Here is a 19,830-nt window from a genome sequence, read left to right on the forward strand (position 1 = left end):
TTGAATTGCGACTGCCGAAACTGGGCGCGCCTTTATCGCCGTGTTCGTCCTTAACCAAATAAATTATTAAGCGGTGAAAGGTGGTCCATATCTCAAATTTTGTTAATTCCCGGCTCTTACTACGTGAATAGGCGCATTTTAATAACTTTTATGACCAGCTTATCATTTGACGCCCGGAGTTTTGATAAGGATGACATCATATACAGCTTTGAATGCGCGCAACGCACCCGCTTGAGTACGATCAACGAGAAGCTGGGTTGCAACGTATTTCGCAGCTGCTTAATTAAGAATATTGCCCCACCTTAACCATTCTGCGTCCACTACGATGCACAAGCACTGACACTCGGTTGTGAGGCAGAGAATGTGGTTCGTGTGCGATAGCTTTATTGCATTAGTTTGCATCAAATTTTTCACCTACTTCGTTAAAGATCAAGGACACTGATCTCGTAACCGAACGCTTTGGCTCATCTGTCTATACAACCTCACAGGGTTTTATATAAACAAATCGGTAGTCTCGCTGAGGAATCGCCCCTATACACCTCGTGGTGGTGTAGCGCCGGGCACATGAAAAATAAACGCGATGAAAAAAACTGTTGCCATGACCTTGACGCACAAACGACACCCATTTAACAATCCCGATTTAATCGGTGGACAAATTTTAGACATAGTGACAAGCTACAAACACTTTGGTGTAGTTATCACTTTGCGTTTGAAGTGGAATGAGCACGTGTCGCTGATGGAAAAGAAAGCCCCGCAAAGCCTTGGTTACACTGGGGCGTTGCTTGAGAAATTCACCCCGTGAGACAGAACTACTGTATTGCAATGTTTTCGTCCTCCTAGTACCCGAGTATAGGTACATCTAGTGGGATCCACGTAGCGAAGTTAAAATACAAAATGAAGAGAAAGAATTCAGAGAGGCGCGATAAGATTTGTGTTCAATTCATTTAGCCTGTATGCATCACCAAGTGCGATGCTCGAAACCGAATTATTTACCCTACAAAAACGACGATATAGAGGAAAATTGAAGTACATGTATCTTTTTAATCGCCGAAAACTACGCATTGACAAGGACATATATACTGAGCCTCTGACTTGTCGATCCACTCAGCCTAGCCGCGCTAAGAAGCTGAAAGGCCACTACTGCAAAACTGAAGCGTTTAGAAATTCATAGTGCATATAACCATTAGGGACTTGAATTTACTTTCTGCTGCGGCGGTTACCGACGACACCATTGACTCATTCTTAAAACTGCTTATAGAAATTCTACAAGTTTGTTTCTTTTGTTTCAGCCTACCCTTCCGTGAGATAGCACTCACGTGTGTTCTGATGCATCTGCTACGGCTAACCATTTTTACACACCTAATTTCATTATGTTTTTCTAGCAGGATGTATGTTTCGAAAGCGCTTGCTACGCGTAATATACATATCATATTATTCTGTTTCTCTGTTTCTTAATGTTCGTAAACTTAGCGCTAAGTGCAGTTCGCATTTGTTCTGACATTTTTCAAACAGGTAGCGGTAAATTTCACCTTTTCCCAAATGACACACTGTTCATGTAGTTCTTTTTTTTTACACACTCAGTCGTATTTAATTCTACTCACGCTTCGCACCTTGTATTAAATGCATTCTTCCTCATGTCTGTAACCGGTACTGATTAAGGACTCTCAACAGGGGTGGGCAGTACTCTTCAAATAAATTGCATGAATTAAAGCAACAAAAAAAGCTTTGCGCACGATTTGTTCTGAAAATGGGAGTAATCTTTGAATATGTACTGTAGACACAGCACCGTCCCCATCAAGTTTTCGTCAATGCTAATTTCGGAGTCATCAAGAAAATCGTTGTAATTTTTGTTGGAATATCACGCATAAAACAAAACGCAATCTCTTCGCTCACCTTCTGTAGCCTGGCTGCTTGAACGTTGTCTCGTACTCCTGCACATGGTAGCTTTCCGCGTCGAAAACTGGTGCGCCCGTCCAAAAGACTCCGGGGACTCGTGTCTGGAGGGGAATGGGAGAGAGTACCCTTTCCTCCGTTTGCCACTTTCAAAGTTGCCCCCTTCGTAGAAAGTCTTGACTTTCCAGCGAGAATTTCCCGAGACCAGTACAAAGGCGGCCAGTTAGGTACGCCTGACTGTGCCCCCTGCCTCGTTTCTTGGACTTTTTTTTTATCCTTAACATTTTGCTGAACTGCTCATTCGCGCTATGGGGGAGGGTGGAGTGGGGAGGGGGTCTGTGATTCCGGACAGGTTCCCCATAGAATATGAAAGCAAATACCAATCCGCATTTTTTTTTCACGGTGCGACCGGGCATAGGCACTGAACCCGCCGATTCGTCACTAAACCTTTATGAAGGGACGCGCGCAAAGACCGCGCCTCCCAATCTCGGGAAAATGTTTCCCCGTAAAAAAAAAACGAAAGCGCTCCAACGCACACAGCTGCAAACAATCCCATACTGGAGATATCAGACCACATGGCATGCCCTCTATCACGCTGTAGTAGCATCGCACGCGAAATGCGAAGTTCAAAAATGTCACGTTGCTGACGTCATCTTCTTGCAGCGTTGGTACTCAGCTGCTAGGGGTGCCAGCGCGTGCATGACTTCGCGGGCGCGATAACACTGGGTCAATATGATTACCGACAAGACGCTCAGCTCCCGCCAACAGTTGCCCGGTGATTCAGCTCGTGCAGTTGTTCGCTGAAACCATTTTATCACACCAGGCCAAAGTATCGTACTGCGTCAGACTCTCTTCATGGCGGCATCGACAAAACCAGCCTCCCGACCATCATTCGAGCGAATCTCGGGTGATCGGAGTCGAACCAAAAGCACGATATGCACAGCGCCTTCACTTGCGCATGCAGGGTGTGCCACGAGTTAGTAAGATGTTGCTTACGAATTGACTTATGTAACGGAAGCGCCTTAGCCATTTTTCATAACGAAGGTATTATGGTATTATGCTGGAAGTTAGCGATTTATTGAAGTTAAAGTAAGGTACCGTTAAGTTCATAAGGCGTGCCGAACGAGAAACAAATTTGGGATCCCATCAGGCTCTTCACTTTTCTATTGATTCAAGATTTCGTATGAGGTTTAAGACACATTCTGTGCTAAGATGTCAATAATCGGGCAACTTGGATGAACATCTGAAAAAGGAGGAAAGTATGATTATCCCAAGGAAAAATTGACTCATAGTATGCGTTGAAGGTGTTGAAGATTAATAATGAATCATTACTTGTTTCATGTTCACACATAAAGATGTAGAAGAGTTTGCACGAGGCAAAATGGAACACCAGAACTTATGCGGGTTACTTTTCAACAAAAGCGGCAGCTGCATGCCATACAAAAAGCCTTCAGCTGATTTGGTTTTTGTACGAAGGATCCTCCTTCGGCTTAGCAAACCTAGCAATGCGTACTGGGTTATGGGATTCCTTCAATCGTCTAAGCCTGTGAACACGACGTGAAAGATGTAGTATATCTCTGTTTATCCAAGAAATTTTATCCCCAAATTTGGGCTAAAATTTATAAGAAAAGGGCATCACGACCACACGTCGATAGAGAGGGCAGATGAATTCCCGGTGCGTTGAAATCACCAAGACAAATAAAGTTGGAAGGAACCCAGGTTGCGCATGTGCGCGAATGATTCGATTGCTTCAAGCGAGTCTACCGTTGTACATAGCTGGACATAACCGTAGTAGCGTTTATTGCCGTCGCTCGGAAATGCTCAGATTATCGTTTGCATTCCGCCTAATTGTTTAATTAAATTTAATTATTCAAGGAAAATATGAAACGTTGTAATGAAATTGAATTAATAAATGTATTACTATAATATCCTTAAACGTCAGTTTTTCCCTTTCCCAAGCTCTACCCCTGCATAGGAACTGCGACAGTGGCAAAGCTGTTATGTAGTCGATTGGCGACTGTGTAAGTTCTACCCAATATCTGCCTCCTCTTATCCTCCTCGCTAGCGTTGAATATAGCTCCCCTTTCGATTTGCACGTTAGTAGTAAGGTGAGCTCTACGATTTCTTAAATGCGTTTGCGGGGGGTCACGGCTAATTACATCTGTGGAGACGCTAACGTGGTGACTGCCATGGAGCCCCAGAGGGCGCTGTGCACATGTGAGGCGATGGAAAAGTCCAAACGAGTTTCTTGCGCCGCTTTTTCTTTTTCCATGCTCTTTCCACGGCGTGCAAGAAAGCAACAGCTTCCAGGCACGTAACTTTTACTAGTACAAATGTGAATAACCCCACCATTCGCCATAAACACCAGTAAACCCGCAAACGAGAATTTAAATAACGTGTTTCTCACTGGCATGCCTGCGAGATACACCTCTTCGTTACTTGGCAAACAGCGAACCAAATCAAATGGACTCGCGCATGAAAGATGGGGAGGAAGAAACTTGCCAAGAACAAGTTAACAGGCGAAAGTGCAAAATGAAAATTTGTAGTAGCATTTTTTGAGATAGCTCTGGAAGAATTACCGAGAAATGATTGTTTTTGCAACAATCACAGTTCTTTTGGATCCCTCGTTTACTGCTCTACCAAGTGACAAAACCGACTCGCGTTGTTGTTTGGGAAGTTACGTAATGATGCGGGGTCTCGAGTCCCGTAAAACCGCGTAGAGAGCAGGACGCTGCGTTTCTAGACGTACTGCGCCCACCACGGATGGTTTGAAAAACACCCCCAATAGCACGACAGGGAAGTGGCTACGTCAGGCGGCTCGATTGATAACTGTAGAAGCGTCATTCAAAACACACGGAATTATTCTCCACATCCGGCGGCGGCATTTAACCATGTTCGGCATGGACCCACGTATGCGGAGCGCTCAACGCCTGCTTCACCTTCGGCGCAGGTGGGCCGCCATCGCACTACCATCGGGTTCAGCCCAGGTATGGTGAGTGCTTAACGGCTGCTTCAACTTTGCCGCGGGTGGTCCAGGCATTGCACTACCTTCGGGCCAACCCGCGGCACAGGTGAATCACTTTGCTCTTGGTTGGAGAGATTTGAGAGAAAAAACTCCTGGCTACGTGCCTGGGAAAGCCCCAAGGTTTACTTGAAAATTAACACTTCCAAGTACTAGATCCAAGAAAATGAATTATCGTCGCTAAAGTACCACAATAGACTCGTTCACATCATGCGTAGTCGATGAAAAAATACATTTCTCCATATCATAAAGATGTCTGCGTAACACAACATCCAGTTTATTGTCTCTATAGTGCATACATGAGTGGAAGATCTGCATTTCCAAAACTTTCTTCGCTCTCCAATGCGGAAACAGACATTAATTATTGATTGACTCATTGACTGAATTTTTTATTGAATTCTTGATTCAGTCGTACGTCGGTGCCATAGGGACCTGGCCTGTCTTCTATGAAGACGGTTGAAAGCTCTGCTCTCTTGACGGCGACTACCAGCCTGCAAGAGAATATTCAGAAAAGGTACGGAGGCATTATTACCAAGACATGTGCGGGAGCAATATTTAGGCGAACTGAATAAGTGTGCCCTATTGCTCCAAACAGAAAGGTCGGCTATATCACCAGCATTACCTTATTTTTTGATTTACGGGAACTCAATACCCAGTTAATTTCTACACAGATATGAATTAATTAGTCATTCACCTATTTAGTTATTTATGCGCAAACCTTGCGACGCTATGTTTAAAACGCACGTCGTAATGTTTTCAAAACATCACGACATTCTCAACCAATGGGACCGCCTTCTTCACCGTCACATCACGTTATACAGATCTCTCGGAAATCGAAACCTTAATAGTGAAAAAATAATCATGGTAACATGTTCGGGGCGCCCCCAGGGCTTGTCAGGATGCGTTATATTGTTTAGGTCGATGATATTCGTTTAACATAAAAGATCAAAACTATACATTGACATGCGAGGTCTCTGCTCACAAACACAACACTCTTTGCAAAGACTACACAAATCTCAAGCCTCAAGTTAGGTTGCTCACTTTTCTCGTTTATTTCTTTTTTTTATTGCCGTTCATACCGTTTATATCATCCCAATGAAGTAGAAAGTCCTGCGTAACTTGGCTGGCACCTTCGTCTTTTGTTAAAGTCTTTCTCTTTCATCCACGTGCAAGTAGGCCTAAGAACCAACATTATGCAAGCTATGTAATTCAGTGGACATCTAAAACCGCAGCTCAATGAATATAATTGAAAAGGAGTGAAACAATAAAAAGAAAAGGTACTGCTTGCTTTGTCCTCCCAGGTGTGATTGAAGGGCAACCCAAGCTAGTACAGACGTTTTACGATGCATAAGCCTCGTCACGTTTGCTGGATTCGCAATAATTGAAGCGCGGGATAGGCTTTGTAACTTGTTTCGTTGGTTATTGCGGATTATGTAGACTCAACAGTTTTGCGGCCTAACTTGCGCCGCACGTGGCCTGCATGTTCTTAGGAAACAAAAGTATAGTATTTAAAAAATTAATCGCAGGTTCATAAATACCTGGCCGTTGGGAAGCTGACGATTCATAGTAGACACTCCCCCCCCCCCCCCAATACCATAGGGAATTTATAACAAATCTTCCTGCTCTTCATGTTGCAGCCGAATGACCCTTTTTTTGTAATTCCCCATTTTTTGACGAACAGTTATTCATATCCACATTCCTCCTAATGCAGTACACAAGCTGACCTCTCACACCCCACTAGCAAAATAAAAGGATGGTAAGAACCCCCTCGTACATGTTACACATAGATCGGCTCGAGGCTGCAGAACGTCCGCTATCTTCAGGAAACGGCGGATGTGTAGCCAGCAGTCGAGGTTCAAGTCAGAAAGCTGACGCCTGGCACCAGGATCTGCAAGGCATTTCGCCGTCTCCTTGACGACGCCGGTCATTCGCATGAACTCGTCGAGGCTCAAGTGGCCAACACGAAGCAGGGCGCTTCTGATCATCTCCTTGGCGGCGGCCTTGGTGACGTCAGCGCCTTCGCTCACCATTTCGAGCAGACGAGGATGGTCGTGCATCAGCTCGATAGAACGAGCGGCTTCGAGGCCATCTTCCTCGCCAAACACGAACTTAGCTGCGGCCAAGATGGCGGAGGCATTCCTTCTGGTCGCTTCCTGCAGGTAAAAGAATGAGCCGTTGTGGGGTTTAAAGCCGAAGAAACGTTGATGAGTTTGCAAAGCGTCAAAAGTTCCAAGCGCTTTACTGGTATCAGAGTGTGTGCGCGAAAATGTAAAGAAATCTCAATGAGCTCCGCTTGAAAAGCGGTAACGCAGCGCCAGAATCAGAGCATGTTGAAAATCGTGAATAAGAAATCTCAGCAACATGTGATCAACATTCTACTGTAAAGAGCCATCAACTGTAAACGTAAGATTTCGAATACAGTAATCTGTTACGCAAGCATCACAGGGGACTTCTGTTGTTGGGTGCACGAGGATATTAGCTTAAAAATTGGAACGAGTGTACACGAAAAAAAAATCAATACTTGTTCGCTGTATTTCTTTTCTTTTTTTGCGGGTTTGCGAATGCGTAGGCGTCAGGATTCTCATGTGCGATGCCAGATCTGAAGGCCGCAGTGAGTCCAATATGTCTTGTTTTAAATGGAACGCACTGCGATAGACAGCATCGGCCGGTTCGATAGCTTATAGGGCAGTGCAAAAAATAATCGTACGCGCATCACATTGGACGACCTCTCACCCAACCCCTGAAAGCTTTTGCTTTGAGAAATACGGACACTCATTGCAAACATAGTAAAACTCATCGTAAAAGAAAAAAGCGAATATAACCTATCTGTCTGTACCACTCCTAAATGTTTTCGTTAAAGGAGTGCTGACACAAAATTTCGAAGTCGAGTTAACCTGTCTGAACGATTTATTTGGGCACACACACATCATCTGCTAAATATCAATGGTGAATTTCGCTTTAGTACATGCAGGCAGCCAACCGCAAAACGCCGCACCACGTTACATAGACATCAAAGCAGAGATGCAAACAACCAAGAATAAGCTGCGTCACGTGTTTGCGCTGCCGTCGGGGGGGGGGGGGGGGTAGTCTGCTTAGCCTTGTTACTTTAGACTGCAAGTCCAGGTTAGTCTGGTTGTCTAGCTATGTGGCGCCGTTTAGAAAGTCGTTTGGCGCGCTGTTCATCTGTTTCCTGGCCTACTTGTTTCCTCTTCATCTCGTTCCGATGTCGATTCCGGGCCTCCTCCTGCTTATAAGAATGGCCGCCGTCCATACTGCCACCTCAATTGTGGTTGCGGCGTGGGCGAGCTCTGCTTTTCAATCCTCCGCCACGTTATCAGGCATTCGACGCATCTGGCGAAGCCAGAGGAGGCGAGCGCAACGACGAAGAAAGCAGTGTGACGTCATACAATATAGCGGCGGAGTTAATCCGCGGCGCTGCGCAGTAGTGACTAGGAAGCGAGAGAGAAATGTCCGAAGCGAGGCACGCGTTGTGACGTCATGCGTCTTCTCGGAATACCACCCCGGCGAAATCGCAAGTTCGCGACCAGTATAGCTTTCGCTTTAAAAGTGATTGACCACGTCTCATAGGGCAGCGACTCCAGCCTGCAGGAAATAGTCGCCGCTAGAGGAAGAGAGTGAGAACAACGATGATAGCGACGACGTCGCAAAGCACGTGCAGACGTAGCAGACGAAGCTCGCACGCCAGCGAGCGCACTGGCATGCCTACGTCAGTTTTGCGCGTTTACATGCCCAAGGTCGTTTGCATCCTTTTTTTGGTCCATCTCGTTGCTATATGATTCCGAAACTTGGACGGGTTGCTACATACGAGACTCCAAATAATTACTGTGACGCTTCGAAGAATTGATGTTTCCTGCCGTGAATATTGGGTCATAAGCTACTTATTGCAGCAGAAAAAACAAGATCGAAAATTTTTGTCTCGGTACTCCTTTAACGCGTACACAGCTAACAACCTTTTAATTATGCTAAATTCCAGACAGATTTCAAGAAATATTACTAGAGAAAACTAAGGGGCTGTTACCATTTAGCTACCCCAGAGAATGATGTTAATATCCGCATTTGTCTATTTGTGTTCACTTGTGGCTTCTACCAACCTTGCGGCGTAATCTGTGACGCTATTTCCTAAGTTTCTCAGCGCTCACTTTTGTCCAACCCAGCAAACCAATTAGTCTCTGCAGATGCACGTAATCATTGGAAATTGTCGCACTCATGGCGCATTGTACTGATGGATATAGTCAGCTTACAAAATCCAAAAACCGTTCGACGTCACAAGTATAAAGCTTATAGGCCACATCCATGCAATGGTCTCTCATTCCCATGCTGCTGGAGCCGCACTTTCGCAGCAACACTAAATAGGCGTGCTTCACTACTGGTACACTATAGTAGTGCACAGCTACTACTACACAAATACTACTGCACTAGTAGTGCACTAGTGCACACGTAGCACCAGATTTCTTTCAAGCGATCTGCGCAGAAAAACACTACACGGCGCATAGTACACGTGCACTGTCCTCAGTAGCTCATCATTTTACTTACGATCGGAAACGATTCAACAAAGGATAGCACTGAGACGTACCAAGATGTCGGCCAGTGCGATGTTCTTGGTGGACACTCCCGTCCAGGCCTCGGCCCTGTGCACCGAACAGCTGCTCACCGGTCCATGCACTGCACCGTGCCCGTCCCTGAGGATACAGGCGGGAGTCATGGCGAATTCTGTGAGGCGGAGGCTCTTGCTGGCACCATGCGCGAGCCACTTGAAGTCGTCGTCGGACAGCAGTACTCCCTTGACGTTGACGCTGACAAGATTGAGGTTGGAGGCCAGCGCTCCCACTAGTTCCGATTGCACCTCACGATTCTCTTTTGTCAGGCGGGTGATAAAGTAACCGAAGTTTATGTCTATATCAGTAAGCGTGGACGAAGCTCTTATACATGCCGCCAAGGCGGAGAACACCCTGCGATCGAAATGATAGCACTTAACCCGGAGCGACGTTATGTGAGAGCAGCCACCGACCGCTTCTAGAGCTGAGATAACTGGCTGCAAACTGAGCCTGCCATTGTAGTTAAAATGGGCCACTCTGATGGTTGCACTTCCGATTTGTGGGCATTGCTGCAGACATTCTGCGTTGCGCATGTAAGCCCCGCGGATGACCACTCGGTCGTTCAGTCCTCGCTCCTGGATGGTGGCGCAGACCCTGTCCGGCCGGTCGATTCCGGGCAAGGAGAGAACGACCACAGACTTCAGAGCGTCCGTTTCAGCAACTGCACCGAAGAAGGCGTGGCACTCAGATTCGCCGAAACACTGCAAGTCAATGCAGAGCTTGCTGAGCAGTAAATTCGGCCTTCGCAGGGCTGCAAGCCAGGCCTCCATGCATGGCGCGGCGTTCGGATATGGTAGCTGGGCAATGGGGCTGCACATTACGCCATGGCAATCGCAGAAAGTCGAAGGTAATCTCAGGCTCCGCAGTGTGGCGCTCCGAAGGACCACTTCGGCGAAGAGGCTGACCACACTCACGCTGCCAAACACATATAGAAAACACTTGTTAGCTGAAGAACAATAAAGTCAAGAGGGAAAACAACACGAGAAGAATCAATAAAAAGGAGGACTACTTTAAAAGCTCACATTGCATACTCCAATTGCCGTTCCTTAACGCGAAGAAGAATCGCGTTAATCGCTAATCGAATAGTTGCCCTCGGCAGGTGTCAGGAATCGGCTAACGTAGGCTACAACGCGGTCGTGTCCGTGTTCGCGTTGCGATAAGACGGCGCCGATTCCACAACCAAAGGCACCGGTTCGGACCTCTGTAGGTGCGGACGGGTCAAAGTGGGCCGAGACCTATGGATTGGTGAGAATGGTGATAAGGTGTGGAAATTCGGCAACCTGAGGGGAAGCCCACGTAAACGGCACGTGTTTCTTCAGAAGTTCAATGAGTGGTGGAGCGATTTTTCACGAACCGTCGGAAATAAAAACAGAGCTACAAGAAACTCGGGACGTCTTTTGCAGACTGAGGTACAGGAAAAGCCGTTACTGCTCCAGCCTTCTCCGGGTCGGGTTGTACTCCGGACGCATCGACTAGATGGCCTAGCAATGTAATCTGTCGGCACCCGAAGTGGCACTTTGATGAGTTTAATTAGAGCCCAGCCTTGCGGAAGACGTCTATTATAGCTGCGACGCGCTCAAGGTGCGTCTCATATGTAGAACACAAGGAAGTCGTCGAGGTAACAAAGGCAGGATAACCATTTGAAACCTTGAAGCAGAGAGTCGGTGAGCCGTTTGAACATGGCGGGGCATTGCATAAACCGAACCGCATAACCTTGAATTTGTAAAGGCCATGTGGAGTGACGAAAGCGTTCTTTTCTAGTTCTTGCTCATCGACGGAAATCTGCCAATAACCAGATCAAAGGTTGATGGACGAAAGGTATTTGGCACCGTCAAGACAATCAAGAGCGTCGTCGATTTGTGGTAAAGGGCAACCGTCATTTTTATTAATTTGGTTTAGGTGGCCGTATTCAATGCAGAAAAGACGAGTTCGTTCTTCCTCGTCTTCTCTCGAGTGATAGCACCCGCGCGGCTTGTTCAAAGAATCAAATATCACACGCGTTTATTAATATCATCAGCGAATCACAAGTACCTAAGGCATTTGTCATTAACTCTTATCCCCAATTCTTCCCAATCCAGGTCTCTGAATACCTTCTGTAAACAAGTTGTGAATAGTATTGGAGAGATCGTATCTCCCTGCCTGACGTACTTCTTTATTGGGATTTTGTTGCTTTCTGTATGGAGGAGAGGACTGCGGTGGCCGTGGAGCCGGTATAGACATCTTTCAGTATTTTTACATACGTTTGTGTGCAAGTATTTGTTAATGGTTCAGCCACACTATCTGCCAGAACGGCCGCATTTGTCATCCCACAACTTCGAATTACTCGGCGATTTCAATTACACCACAAATCGACATCTACGGCTGCGGAACTTGCGAGAATACGGGAGGCTGTCAGTTTTCAGAGGACGCACACAACTCATAAATGGATGGTATTGTGCGATGCCAAATCAGTGCATCAGGCGCTGAAATGCTTTTAAAGAAAGGACCGTATTAGCTGCTCGAGCTGGAAATCGCCCCACTTTACCACAGTGCCGAGTTAAGTGACCATTTGGTCACATTTCAATGGGTGCCTAGTTAATATGGTGTGATTGGCAATGAACCCGCTGACAGTGAGGCAAGATCAGCCTTTTCTTCGCCTGAGGAAGTACGGATTGCCTGATCGCGACCTGACACCAACTCTGTGATCAAGGCACTCATGCAGCACCTTTCAAAAGCATACAGAACCCACTATGACAACATTCACAAACGCCTACACATGATCGACCGATGCGGTAAATTCTGCTTGCCCCCGAAGGTTACGCGGAGCAAAACGTCCTTGCTACACAGGATTCGCCTGGACGTTTATTTCACCCGTCGCTACGCGCACCTCATCGGCCAGTGGAACAGCTCTGATTGTGAACAGTGCTAGATGCCTGAAACACTGAAAAACATACTGTGCCAGCATATATCTGCCCAGCATATATGCTGGAGCGGAGGACGTTGGAAAGCTTCTTAGCCAGCGTTGGCAGGCAATCACTGTCGCTGGAAGCCATCCTCGGCCCATGGCCTGACACTGCAACTTCAATGCGTGCAACTAGAATGTTGTTGAATTTTCTGCAGGACACCAAGCTCGACGAGCGGCCCTAGCAAGGCAAGTGTCTTATGTACTTAAGCACTCACCATTTCTTTTATCATCATCGCCCATCCCAGTACTTTCACTCCTCTTCCCTCATCACCAGTGCATAGTAGCAGACTAGAGCGCACTAGCACGTGTCGACCTCTCTGTCTTTCCTGTCAATAAATTTTATTCTGTTATATACTGACACTGTAGTTGGAGAAGTATGGGAGAGGCCTTTGCAATGCAGTGGGCGTAACCAGGCTGATGATGATGACAGCTGACAACTGGCACCTGTACACCAGCGGACCAGCCGCCGTCTTCGAAGTCACTATGAGACGCACCTTGAGCGCGTCGCAGCTATAATAGACATCTTCCGCAAGGCTGGGCTCTAATTAAACTCATCAAAGTGCCACTTCGGGTGCCGACAGATTACATTGCTAGGCCATCTAGTCGATGCGTCCGGAGTACAACCCGACCCGGAGAAGGCTGGAGCAGTAACGGCTTTTCCTGTACCTCAGTCTGCAAAAGACGTCCCGAGTTTCTTGTAGCTCTGTTTTTATTTCCGACGGTTCGTGAAAAATCGCTCCACCACTCACTGAACTTCTGAAGAAACACGTGCCGTTTACGTGGGCTTCCCCTCAGGTTGCCGAATTTCCACACCTTATCACCATTCTCACCAATCCATAGGTCTCGGCCCACTTTGACCCGTCCGCACCTACAGAGGTCCGAACCGATGCCTTTGGTTGTGGAATCGGCGCCGTCTTATCGCAACGCGAACACGGACACGACCGCGTTGTAGCCTACGTTAGCCGATTCCTGACACCTGCCGAGGGCAACTATTCGATTAGCGAGCGCGAAGGTCTTGCTTTCTTCTGGGCTGTTTCAAAGTTCCGCCCATACATATATAGCAAGCCCTCCTCAGTAATCATAGACCATCATGCGCTCTGTTGCCTTTCGTCGCTCAAGAATCCTACTGGCCGGCTTAGTCGTTGGGTTCTTCGACTACAAGAATATATCTACACAGTGACTTACAAGTCGGGACGCCAACACCAGAACGCAGATTGCCTCTCTCGCTACCCAGTCGAAGACGCGAACTCTACGTCTGATACTGACGCCAACCCCTGTGTTCTCTCTGTTGTTCCACTGCTCCATGTCACCTACGAGCAGCGCCATGACCCGTTCTTGCCTATCATCATTGACCGCCTGGAATCGTCACTTGCCGACAGTTTTTTGCGCTTATCCACACTTCCAAGATGGCGTACTCTAACGCCACAACCGCGCGCCGGCTTCTTGGCAATGCCACTGGATGGCGCAGCGTGCCCAGAAAGAAGAGCAAGATAGGCGCTTGGGAGCCGCAATCACGTTTCTCAGCGTTCCGACACACCAGCGTGCCATGCATTTCGGATGCCAGCCGAGGCTCTCGTAATAATCATAGGATGACAAAAATATCTTTCAGGCGGCTGCAGTATAGACCTCGCGCAGCACTTCACGTCTTTCGAGCAAGCGTTATGTTTGCTGGAAAAAGTCACAATGCTGCAGCCCAGGCGAGAGGAGCGGCCATCCGCACGTATGCTCCACAAAATGTTAAAGCTCCATAAATGTTTCCCTTTTACCTCTAAAGACCTCCGTGCGGCTATTTCGGTTTCTGAATGTGACATGGTCCAAAACGTGCTCCCTGTCCCTCAAATGACGACGTACATCCCCGTCGCTGTCATCTACTTTCTCACGCCATTCTGCAGATCACTCCTTGAGGGTCAGAGACAATTACGAAAACCATGCTTCCTTAAACGTACGGCCTATATAGGGTGCCCCAGAGTTACAAATATAAGAAAAACTATTTTATATAAATGCTCTATTTATTCGTACAGCACCCACCAGAACCGTGACCGACAATAGGCAAAATACCGGCTCGGTGATGGGAGATGTAGGTTTCACGATTCTCATTGCACATGTGTGATTGAGGATCCACTCGGTCAGACAGCGTTTCCAGGTTTTCGATGTCGTGCATTCAATCATCGGTGGGTTTGGGCTGATCGTTTAAATCTACACCGGTGGGAATATAGCACAGGAAATCCACTTGCATGTCGCGGAGTATGGACAGGAGAGTGCCAGAGTAGCTCAGAACTGTAGATATGCTGAAAAACTATAGACTGGGTGTCGAGGAGGGTTTTAGGAGGACTGTGGATGGAGGATTACTACTACATATTCTCACAAACGCTCAAGCAGAGGTATTCTCTACATGCCTTGCTTGCATGGCCTGCGTAAAAAATCTGTCACATGAGTTACTTGGTTGCATGAGTTAATTAGCAGCCTAATCATTTTGTTTCAGTTTAAAAAGTGGCAACACCCATCTTACGATGGCTGTGAAATTGCCCTATATTCAATCAATATAGTGAGCCAACTATTGAAGATAAACGGAACGGCGCACCGATGAACTGTGACAGCGCACTGTGCATATAAGCACTCCCGGATTCTGGAAATAAATTTTATTGGAAGTGGCAGCTACTGCGTGTATCTAGATCTCTTATGTGCATCGACGTTTACGCGCCCTTCAACTCAGAATATCCTGAATCAACACGGCCCAGTTTTCCATCCGGACCTAGTTCCCAAGTTGAATTGAAAGAAGGGTGACTTGAAGACCAGCCCAGACCGAGTGGTATATACTCAATGACCCAGGTTGGCATCAAAGATGTTTACTGAAGACCAACAGACAGCGAGTTGCAGATACCCAGTGTTCGTATGTTGGTGGGTTGTAGCAACATGTGGATTTATACTGCCGATCAAGGACGGCCAATCTGCCCAAGCGGCTATTGCCATATCACTGCGATGTTTCACCGCTGAAGTCGGGGTCACAGTTCGCACACCTCCTTTGCCAATCTGCCTACTAAGGCTAGATCGGGTATACTAATGGACTGAATACTGCAAAAAAATGTTGACAAAATTTAAAAGTTACCTAGACATTCCTAGAAAATATTGTTTGAGGTTGTTCACGAGGCCATAGAATCATCGCAACACGAGCACGGAGCTCTTGGTTTTTAATACATAGGATGCAAAACCCTCCAAGGTTCGTTGGAAGCCGAAGCAGCGTGCGTGCCACGAATGCCGTTTTATTTTCCGATGTGAAAGAACGGCATAGTCCGTCTAGCCTCCGTGAAGCCTTGCGTCGCGGGCGCGCTATGCGTGCCACGTAGTGAAGAATGCCGCGCAAATACTGGATTTTATAGTATGTACCGCCATGCTAACGTCAACGCGAACTTCGATGCTACTGAGAGATTTTTTTCGGCCTTCTTACGCAGGCCTGCCCGCGTCTCCTGTGCGATATCACCAGAGGCGAGGAACACTACTCCTACACTGTAAAGAGAAATACACCCAGATGAGAGTTTTTCACTTGTTCTCTAACGTATTCCCATTTGTACATGTTTTAGATCCATTTGAAAGCAGAAAGTTAAATTATGGAGGTTTACGTACCGAAACCACTTTTTGATTAAAAGGCACGCCGTGGTGGAGGACACCGGCAATTTTTACATACTGGGGTTCTTTAACGTGCACCTAAATTGAAGTACACGGGTGTTTTCGCATTTCGCCCCCATCTAAATGCGGCAGCCCTAGCCGGGATTCGATCACGCGACCTCGTGCTCAGACGCTCAACACCATAGCCAGTAAGGAACCCTTACCACTTCCAGTGCTTCGCTGCCTATTCCAAACTGCTGTTCTCTTCCGAGATTGCAAAACATTAGTTTTCTGCAGATTAATTTTTAGACCTACCCTTCTGGTTTGCCTGTCCAGGTCAGCGAGCATGCATTTCAATTGGTACTCTGAGTTACTAAAGAAGGCAATATTGTTACGCAAAAGATGAGTCAGTAAGGCGAGCAACTATTTACAGGTTATATTTACAATATCGGTTGCAGCACTGAACAGATATATTCACAGCCCGAGCCCAGTTCGTTCTTCCTACGCTTTTCTCGAGTGATGGCGCCCACGCACCTCTTTCATACAATCAAACATCACATGCGTGTAGCATAATCCCCCGGCGGCAGAAGCGACGTCTCGGAGCGTCTAAATGCCATCACAGGGAAGGTGATACTGCTTCAGTCGTGTAAGGTGCACAATATCACTGGACTGGGGAGCAAATGGGGCGTCAGGGACGACCTCGTAGGTGACGGGAGTCACGCACTAAGCACGCGGTATGGACCTGTGTAACGACACAGCACTTTTTTCTGACAGGCCTACCTGGTGCGACAGAGACCATAGAAGCACCAAAGAACCAGGCGGGAAGTGCGAGAGATTTCCCTTGCGTGGGCAGAGTGGGCGATGGCGTCAAGTGCAGATTCACTGGTCGGTGCCACGTGAACAGGGAGGGTTGTGTCGAGGGGCAATGCTGGTTTTCGACTGAACAGAAAGAAAAAATATCCGACGATTACGATACTCCCTAATGCGAAATTTGAGCGCAGCTCTATACGTGTTTCCATTTCGCGATATTTTGAAGCAAAGAATTTGAGAGAGACATGTAGCAGAGTCGGTAATGGTCGAAAATCTGATCTACGGATCAAGCGAGCCGGCGTTTATACATGACTCGTCAAAGGTTCCAGTGTGATCGCTGGTGCCGCATGGCTTCCAGAAAGTACTATACAACTCGCATAGCGCATACAATCAGATTAAGAAACAATCTCACACAATAACAACCAAAACAAGCGCGAACGAGACCGACCCAACAGAACCAAACAGGCGCGGGCGAGAGCTGTGGCGCGAGCAGACGATAGTACGAAACGAGCGGATCGGCTGAGACCAGACATGAGTGCGCATCGAGCCGTAAGGAGGGTCCGCATGACACCGGCATCGCGCGCGCACGTCACTGAAGGGGCCGCTCTCATTGGTCTCCGCCATTCGCGGCTCGCGTCCTTCGTCTCCCACTCCAGCGAAGGGGGGCGGAGCTGGTTACGAGGCCGACAACGCCGACGACGACGCGAAACCCAGGAACGGACGCCAAAGAGCTGCGCTCTAAAATGGGTAATAACCGGTGGTGTCGTGGCGCGAGGAATTATATGCAAATGAGAGAAGCGGTAGAGCTAGGTCCCAGTCTGTGTGGTCTGAAGAGACACATTTCGCGCGCATATCGGTGAGAGTGCATTTGAGACACTCGGGTAGGCCATTTGTTTACGGATGGTATGAAGTGGTTAGCGTGTGCCTTGTGGCACAGGACTGCAGGATGTCCGCGATAACTTTTGATAGGAATGTCCGGCCACGGTCTGTGAGTAGTTGTCGCGGAGCTCCATGTAATAAGATCACGTCGCATAGAAGAAAATCGGGGACATCTGTGGCGCAGCTTGTAGGAAGCACTCGTGTGATGGCGTAGCGCGTGGCGTAATCTGTGGCAACAGCGATCCACCTGTTCCCAGAGGTAGAAAGAGGAAAAGGGCCAAGTAAATCCAGGCCAACTCGAAAGAATGGTTCTTCGGGAACGTCCACGGGTTGAAGGCAGCCAGCAAGGAGTGTCGATGGTGTCTTGCGTCGCTGGGATTTCTCACACGCAGCTACGTATCTTCGAACGGAGCGAGCAAGCCCAGCCCAAAAGAAGCTTCGGTGGATCCGGTCGTAGGGATGTGACAGACTCAGGTGACCTGCGGTGGGGAGTCGTGAAGTTCATGGAGAACAGCCGAGCGAAGTTGTTTAGGGATCACAAGAAGTATTGCAGGGTCATCGAGGTGAACGTTGTGGTGTTAGAGTACGCCATCTTGGAAGTGTGGATAAGCGCAAAAAACTGTCGGCAAGTGACGATTCCAGGCGGTCAATGATGATAGGCAAGGACGGGTCTTGGCGCTGCTCGTAGGCGACATGGAGCAGTGGAACAACAGAGAGAACACAGGCGCTGGTGTCAGTATCAGATGTGGAGGTCAAGTCTTCGACTGGGTAGCGAGAGAGGCAATCTGCGTTCTGGTGTTGGCGTCCCGACTTGTAAGTCACTCTGTAGATATATTCTTGTAGTCGGAGGACCCAACGACCAAGTCGCCCAGTAGGATCCTTGAGCGACGAAAGCCAACAGAGCGCATGATGGTCTATGATTACTGAGGAGGGCTTGCTATATATGTATGGGCGGAACTTTGAAACAGCCCAGAAGAAAGCAAGACCTTCGCGCTCGGCTAACGTAGGCTATAACGCGGTCGTATCCTTGTTCGCGTTGCGGTAAGATGGCGCCGATTCCACAACCAAAGGCATCGGTTCGGACCTCTGTAGGTGCGGACGGGTCAACGTAGGCCAAGACCTATGGATTGGTGAAAATCGTGATAAGGTGTGAAAATGCGGCAGCCTGAGGGGAAGCCCACGTAAACGGCACGTCTTTCTTCAGAAGTTCAGTGAGTGGTGGAGCGATTTTTCACGAACCGTCGGAAATAAAAACAGAGCTGCAAGAAACTCAGGACGTCTTTGACAAACTGAGGTACAGGAAAAGCCGTTACTGCTCCAGCCTTCTCCGGGTCGGGTTGTACTCCGGACGCATCGACTAGATGGCCTAGCAATGTAATCTGTCGGCACCCGAAGTGGCACTTTGATAAGTTTAATTAAAGCCCAGCCTTGCTGAAGACGTCAAGGATAGCTGCGACGCGCTCAAGGTGCGTCTCAAACGTAGGAGAACAGACGAAGTCTCAAGGTAACAAAGGCAAGTTAACCATTTGAAACCTTGAAGCAGAGAGTCGGTGACCCGTTCTAACATGGCGGGGGCATTGCATAAACCGAACAGCATAACCTTGAATTTGTAAAGGCCATGTGGAGTGACGAAAGCGTTCTTTTATAGTTCTTGCTCATCGACGGAAATCTGCTAATAACCAGATCGAAGGTCGATGGAGTAAATGTATTTGGCACCGTCAAGACAATCAACAGCGTCGTCGATTTGTGGTAAAGGGTAACCGTCATTTTTATTAATTTGGTTTAGGTGGCCGTATTCAACGCAGAAAAGACGAGTTCGTTCTTCCTCGTCTTTTCTCGAGTGATAGCACCCGCGCGCCTTGTTAAAAGAATCAAATATCACACGCGTTTATTAATATCATCAGCGAATCGCAAGTTACTAAGGCATTTGTCATTACCTCTTATCCCCAATTCTCCCCAATCCAGGTCTCTGAATACCTTCTGTAAACAGGTTGTGAATAGTATTGGAGAGAACGTATCTCCCTGCCTGGCGTCCTTCTTTATTGGGATTTTGTTGCGTTCTG

At 47.6% G+C, this 19,830-nt stretch overlaps 1 protein-coding gene across 2 annotated transcripts in view; it reads right to left on the reverse strand.

The window, feature by feature from the left end:
* Positions 1–5,225: 5,225 nt before the first annotated feature.
* Positions 5,226–19,830, reverse strand: part of LOC139046993 (uncharacterized) — a 41,629-nt gene continuing 27,024 nt past the window's right edge. For both annotated transcript variants that reach the window (XM_070520920.1, XM_070520921.1), the window contains exons 2-4: positions 9,510–10,446; positions 6,690–7,068; positions 5,226–5,406 (exon numbers count right to left, since the gene is read on the reverse strand). In XM_070520920.1, coding sequence (XP_070377021.1) covers positions 5,399–5,406; positions 6,690–7,068; positions 9,510–10,349 — 1,227 coding nt within the window. In that variant the 5' untranslated portion in view covers positions 10,350–10,446 and the 3' untranslated portion in view covers positions 5,226–5,398. The remainder of the gene's footprint in view (positions 5,407–6,689; positions 7,069–9,509; positions 10,447–19,830) is intronic.

The sequence above is a fragment of the Dermacentor albipictus genome, chromosome 6, assembly GCF_038994185.2.
Source record: "Dermacentor albipictus isolate Rhodes 1998 colony chromosome 6, USDA_Dalb.pri_finalv2, whole genome shotgun sequence".
In the NCBI taxonomy this organism is placed as follows: Eukaryota; Metazoa; Arthropoda; class Arachnida; order Ixodida; family Ixodidae; genus Dermacentor; species Dermacentor albipictus.